The following is a 7,219-nucleotide window of genomic DNA, read 5'->3' as shown; positions in this document are numbered from 1 at the left end:
CCAAACATTAGTTTACTGCTATTTTCGCTTTTTATTTTTTATTATTTTTTTATTGGAAAGAAGTTTGAAATCTTTATCCAAACATTAGTTTACTGCTATTTTCGCTTTTTATTTTTTATTATTTTTTTATTGGAAAGAAGTTTGAAATCCGGCCTCACCAGAAGACTCAGCCCCACGATCGTTATTCCACTTCTGTTTTCGCCTTTTATTTATCTAAACACAATATGGTATTAATTACAAATCATGAAGTCCAATCAACACCAGTTTCATTAACCATTCAACTTATTCTTCAGTTCATAACAATCCAGCAAAACTACTAACATATAACAGCACCCGACCTCTTTTCAAAAAAAAAAAAAAAAAAAATACAGCACCCAACCTAAATTTTTGCAATCTATTTAAACAATAACAAACCAAACAACTGGGACTCTAATTTCTGTCAGATAAGTACTTAACCTTACAACAGGTTTAAGTGCAAGGATATGCCGCCCTCACAGCAAACGTAACCATCACTCTCTTTGGGTTAAAAAGAACCCGCTGTAGAGATGGCTATGAGACTACCTGATTTGTCTATTGCAACATCCCTACAAGACCACTACTCAAGAACCTATACATGCTAAACGAGCTTTAACTGTAGAGCCAAAATGAAGCACTACTGGGACTAAAGTATTGGACCCTCAATTTCCTTGTGGTTGCCGGAGAATAAACCCCTTGAATGAGTTGCAACTTCTTCCAAAGTATTAGGATGTTCTATCCGAGGAAGAACGCTCACTTTTATCAGAGTTCAAGTTGATAATTGCCTGTGAATTGTCTCCTTCACTCTGTTCATTCTCATCTTTCTTTGCATTAAGAAACCGACCCCCACATCCTCTAGCTCTTCTCAGTGCATGCAGGTGTCGAGATTCATGCAAGTAAGGCTGCAAGAGTAGTATGAATTGCCAATCAACAAAGGAAGTTCACAACTTTTCACTGAGCATGAGATGCAGGGGATTTGCACTAAAAATTAGTACCTTCCGAGATTTTAGAGCTTTGTTTTCAGATTCTGCTTTAGCACGAGACTGCCGACGTCGCAAGATGCCATGATATTGTTTTGCATTTACAAACACAGGTTCCTCAACTGCGTCTGTTGGCAATGGAACTCCTGCTTGCTGAATTCCCATTAACTGAAGATGGACCTGAAATTGACATAGCAGGATGTAATCTCAACTATCAATTTTATACAACCATTTTATCAAAATTGATATATAATAAGGGGAATAAATACCGTTGGTTGCCCCCCATAGGGTTGTGGAGGATATGGTTGTGTGTCATAAGGAGCAAAGATGCTTCTGTAGTAAGGGTCCGGATATGGGTAGGCTCCTGGCGCCTTCAATTAGACGAGATATAATTAAATTTATATTAGGTACATAAGATAAACAATTTTTGTTTTCTAGCCCTCCTAGTTGTAAATTAAATGGATAAAAGCAGAACATACAAGTAACAAGAAGTCAGGTTATTCAGTAATAGAAGCCCTTTGCTGTAACCAATTTGTCCAAAAAGCCCAATAGTTAACAATCGGTAAATGAAAAAAAAAAATAATAATTTGCCAATCCTGAAAGGGAAGAGGAAAAAGCACACAGCTCTTCTTACATAAAAAACGCCTCTTACCCTCTTACGGAAGCAACTATGTATTACTGTCTAGAATTAAGAGCACCCGAAACAAAGTAGAGTGATAAAAGAATCAGATGAACAAAAGGCCAGAACAGTAGTAATACATAGTTTGTTTAGGTGCTCATATTTGATTGGATGGAAATGGAAGTGGACAAAGCAACTAGATGTTAAATCATATAGGAAGGATAAAGGGAGAGAAGGTTGTAACCGCTTTAAAATCTAATTTCTTCGGACAAAGATCTAATCTATAGAAAAGATTAAACGCCAAACTAAACCCAACAAAATATGGGCCCGGGAAACACATAAATTGCCCAAGTACTTGCAAATCAGAAGCCCTTTTCTACTAGAAAATCTTAACTCTGAATGTGCAAACTGACTTGAAAATATTCAGCTGCTCTGAGAACTCTGTAATCTCTAAAAGATATTGATAATATCAATAAGAGAATCCCAAAAATCTCATCCTTCAAATAAAAAGGCTGACAATAGTGCCGTAAGAGCAGTGACCATCAGTTCTCACCCTTTTCTAAATGAATGAATGCAAAGCCATTAAACTAAACACATACTGCAAAAATGAAAATTTCTAGAGAGACTCCGAGTGCAAGTAATAAAAAGCTGAGCACGAAATGGGTGCCAGTGATGAGTAGAGTAAAATGCAGAGTAAAAGATGGGGAGGAAATAAAGGGCATCTAGATTGAAAACCTTCCCCTGCTTGTCACCCATGTCACTAGCAATAACACAACTTAGAGTATTAGTGCCACTTTAAAAGAAGAGAGTGGTGCAGTTTCAACATGGTACTGCACATGTGTCTAACTTGCTTTATACATTACAGAATTTTAGATGGGGAAGGAAAAATAAGAGTAAAACATGGAGCTTGTTTGTTTAAAATTCACGTCTATTAGCAAAAGATAGATATCATACTTCATTACAGTGCAGAACAAAGCAAACACCCATCACCACACCAAGAACTTAAAACACTAGGGTGCCAAATAGTGGAAGTCATCATGCTAACTAAAGGCACCATTCTTACCGAAAATAAAGTAGGTATATAATAAGCACCTTCAACAAAGAAGACCCTGACCCAGAAACTAATTGTCCAGTGCACCACGTCAGTACAAATAAGCCATTGCTATGATCACCACTAGTTAGATCTGTACTAAAGAATTCTCGCAGCCATGGCTATGAAGACCTGCAAAGCTACAGCAAAACAATGTCCCCAAACCAACCCATTCAGCTTCCACATGCCATCACCAGCATGGTTCTGCTACTCTCTCCCAATGCACGAAACAAAGCTCAACAATAACACAAGTGATGCCTTACAACACTACAAACTCTTAATTACTTAATCATACCCCGGGAGAACTGCTGATATGAACACTTTCTCTCCCACAATCATCCCAACATGATTAGTACTAATAATGTGATGTACAACAGGATGCACCAAAACCAGTTCTATTTTCATCCAAGCACCACCTGCAGTACCCTTCTCATAGTACACAGGCCTATCCTTATTTTACAGTTCCAGTCTACAGGTGGATTGTCCAATAATGTTTGTGAGGCTAAACAGCATCTTACCCTTACTCTTGTCCTATGATTCCGCCAATTTCTTTACAGGTCGGAAGTCTCTAATTCATCAAGCTCTCACCTTTTGGTTTTTGCTGATTACTCTTTTTTTCGAGAGTGTTTTGAAGGATTAATCTCCTTTTCCTTCCCACTATATGCACATTGTCTTTGGGGATATGTGCTTTCACATTTCTTCACCACAGTTATTCCCGTGACCCAATTTCGAAAGCAGGCAACTCATCTTCATAATACGCTCGCTTCAAAGGTCATTAAATATCAAACAATTTAATGAGATAGTTTTACGGTACATACATGCTTCAGCGCAGTCCAACTCTTGAAGTTCAAACATGAGTTGTAAAATCACAACCACATAAACATTGAATCTTTTTTCACTACCTGGAGACAACAATTACCTTTGGTTGTTGCTCATTTTAATGATTTACATTATCTCCCCAATTATCACTTGACTATGACTCTCCATATTCAGAGGTGTATATTACATGAATAGGCACCCAACAAATCACCAAAAAAAAAAAAAAAAAAGGTGAATGCTGAAAAAGTTGAAGTTCAAAAATAGTACCACTGCATGTCCTGCTCCAATCTGTGGAGGGGCTACATACTGCATAGGGCCTGGAATTCCAGGATTAGACATTCCAGGTGCAGGTGAGGAAGAAATCATCGGAGACTCTGAATGCTTTTGCTGATCATCAGATTCACTACTATCTGTGTATCAAATATAGTAAAACAATATAATTTTGCATTTGATGAAAGGTTATACTACATGAGTTATATGGCATAACAGTTAACTTATGATGCCAGACTTCAAAAAAGGAAACAAACACCAAAAGGATTGAATAAATAAACAAATTTATAAGGTAACAAAAGCTTCAGCTATATAGACTTCATTTCTATGAAACAAGAAATATGAGAAAAAGTTAAAAGTCTCCTACATCACTACTTGATTTTTACAGTAGCACAGGAGCAATATATAGAAGATTGGAACATCATGACCCAAAATTACTTTGAGACATCTTAAAAATTCCTATAACAACCACCATTATCCCAGGATAATTTTTCTCACTAGGTAGTGCCTTGCTGCCGGTCACCTTAAATGACAGTGGGATATTATTAAGATGGTAAGTTATCAAAATGAGGAACCACCAAGGAAGTTGAGGGTTGGATCTGTTGCTATATCCCAACCAAGGTTCAACCTATCAATCAGAAGTGGGCTTGGACATACCATAGTGTCATGAAACAGTTATTGGGTTCTAGAGTAATCACCAAAGGAAAGGAAGAACCTTTGCTTTAGTCAATTAAACAAAAACGACCACCATGCTTATATGGAAGAACCAGAAGAACCAAAATCACATACAAGAAGAAGCTCAATTTCTTGTTGTATATCAATTATTTATGTCAACTAACTACCAGATCCATAATGTTTGAGACTACTAGTATCAGAGAATGATATGAATATTTAGCTCTTTGTAACTATACCGGAATGATCGTGAACAGAAGAAGTCATGAGGACGCGTTGCAGGTGGAGAGCCCCAAAACAATGTGGCTGCAAAATAGATATCAACCAGGTCATTGACATTCCAAAATAACATGCTACTCCAATTACAGTCGAGTTAAAAAATGATAAGCTAAAAGAAGAAAGGTCATTTGATTGAGAACCATTCAATTACTTCAATATGATCCTAACATAACTGAATGTATTCACATCACATGAAAATAAAAAGAAAATATTAGCAGATTGGACATATATTACAGAACCATATTGGCAAACATAACAAAAGACTACAATCAAAGAAACTGATGATGCTTCACATGTCTTCAAGTATGAGCTACTATTATATAAAGTGCAGATACCAGCATACAGCATAAGTTAGAGATGTTGCGTAGGTGGCTGCTGGCCTTTTCTTGTATCCAGTAATGAACTATGAAGTACAGGAAATAACTAAATACGAAAATAGTAAAAGGGGTGGTTCAGTGCACGGGGCTCTGGCTACATCCAGTACAGAGTCACTAAGGAGGATCAGATTTACAAAGCCTTTGATGCAGTTTACAAAGAGGTTGTTTCACACTCAAATGCGAACCGCCGGCTCATAAATCAGCGAATGTATTGTCGCGGCAATGCTTGAAATAACTAGATAAATGGACATTATTGAAAAAGAATAAGAATGCCATATAATTTACTGCCTTGCCACAACAGAACTGAAAGTAATACATCAACGAACGGCCTACAAAATTACCACCAAGATTGCAGTAAACACCAAACAAGTGGAAGCCTTTCCTTTTCAAAACCATTCAATACTCTTTCTTTGCCCCTCGTTCTTTACTACCGAGGAATTCATCTAAACCTCCCTCATGATCTACATACTTTAGTACTTTTTGACCGATTCTTATCTATTCCATCTCAACGAACATTATCCAACACAACGATTTCGAAACATACAATCACACTAGTTTGCAACTATATTACCGAAAAGCTACAACTCTTGCCTCAAATTTACAAACTCAAAATTCCAAGAACTAGACTGATATCCAGATTTTCAATTCCTCTTTCACCTAACCTCGGCACAGTAAAAGAAATTGATGCGGAGTGCAAGTAGTAGAAAAAACTGAACCGAAAATAGTCTCAATCAATCTCAAACTAGCAGTAATTCATCTACAAAAATCCAATTCCAACCAAGCGAAAACTCAATTAGACCAAAAAATTGAGCTCAATTAACCATGCAAATACCTCCAGATTAAGCTCGTAAAACTCAAAAATTGATAAAATCAAACACAAACCAAAAGACTCCCACTTCCACACATTTCCACTCCAAAAAAAGAAAACAGTCCCAAAATGGATCGGGAACAGCAGAATTTCAGAGCCAAAAAGAAAAAGAAGAAAAAAAAAACTAGGGTTTTGAGAGTTTCGAAAAATTCTACCTTTTTCTTCTGTTTCTGACGATCCTTTCGTGTGGTTGCTACTAAAATTGGCAAAAAATTCTTTCTTTTGCTCTGAGGAATTTATTTTTGGGGAACTGAACCCTCTCTCTCTCTCTCTCTCTCTCACAGAATTACAATCCCTCTACTTGCTATTTCCATCCACACTCTGCAATTTTTTTCTTTTTTTGGGGGGTGTTAAATGTCGAGCAGGTTGGGCAGAGTGAAGCGATCTGGGCCGTGCGATTGCGGGACCGGGTTCGGGCAGCGGGGGAATATGGTGATCGGAGGGTTAATCTGGACCAGGAAAATTTCCTGTGATGTGGGGCCCACAATGGTGACCGGGCGAGAAGTGAGAGTGACTGGTGGGCGTCAATTCTATGTCCGCCACCGCACCACCGGGCGGGGCCCACGGTTTGGATATAATAATTATAATTGGGCTCTAATTTCTTCCTTTTGTCTAGTCAAAGATTGGGCTTTAGCGAGAAAGAAATATAATTATATTGCAGGTTTTAGGGAAAAAAACACTAGACCAACAGTGTAATACAGTAAATTTTTTATTTCATTGGTGGTTAACAAAGATATCGTGGTATTTGGCCTGATTTTTTTATTTCATTCCTAGGATTTACTCGTTGGCTTTCGTCTTCGATTAAATTCTCAAACTTATGGCTGATGTAACAAATTCTCTGCTTTACCTTTTCATTGTGCTTGTTTTATGCGGTATTTTCGTCTTCGATTAAATTCTCAAACTTATGGCTCATGTCACAAATTTTCTGCTTTACCTTTTCATTGTGCTTGTTTTATGCAGTATTGGTGGAGGTTTGGAAACATTTAGGTCGTGTTTGGATAAAGTAATTTCAATTTCCTTTATAAAGTAATCTGAGGTTCACATCTAAAATCAATTGGCAATGGATGGAGTGGCCCAAACCTTTATAAACCCGTTTGCAAGGCTCATATTTCCCCATGTGGGATGTATATATTCTCAACACGCCCCCGCATGTGTGGCGAATTTTCAAGTCATACACGTAGACAACTTGGATGACGTGGAACTCGTGTGGCCGCAAGGCATGCACACGTG

General features: G+C 37.6%; 1 protein-coding gene across 2 annotated transcripts; it reads right to left on the bottom strand.

Moving 5' to 3' along the window:
* Positions 1-244: 244 nt before the first annotated feature.
* Positions 245-6,317, bottom strand: LOC133729146 (nuclear transcription factor Y subunit A-7). Of its 2 annotated transcripts, XR_009856250.1 has the most exons (7): positions 6,145-6,317; positions 4,705-4,771; positions 3,791-3,933; positions 1,265-1,366; positions 1,011-1,175; positions 380-917; positions 245-338 (listed from the first exon to the last, which is right to left on the bottom strand). XR_009856250.1 is itself a non-coding variant. In XM_062156631.1 (6 exons), exons 2-6 carry the CDS (start codon positions 4,730-4,732, stop codon positions 741-743), a joined length of 615 nt encoding a protein of 204 aa, XP_062012615.1. In that variant the 5' UTR covers positions 4,733-4,771; positions 6,145-6,317; the 3' UTR covers positions 367-740. The 2 variants fall into 2 exon arrangements, 1 of the variants encoding a protein (XP_062012615.1); XM_062156631.1 differs by lacking the exon at positions 245-338 and having other exon boundaries at positions 367-917.
* Between the last annotated feature and the right edge of the window lie 902 nt (positions 6,318-7,219).

Source organism: Rosa rugosa, chromosome 2, assembly GCF_958449725.1.
Source record: "Rosa rugosa chromosome 2, drRosRugo1.1, whole genome shotgun sequence".
NCBI classification, from domain to species: Eukaryota; Viridiplantae; Streptophyta; class Magnoliopsida; order Rosales; family Rosaceae; genus Rosa; species Rosa rugosa.
This window is presented reverse-complemented; position numbering and strand designations above follow the sequence as displayed.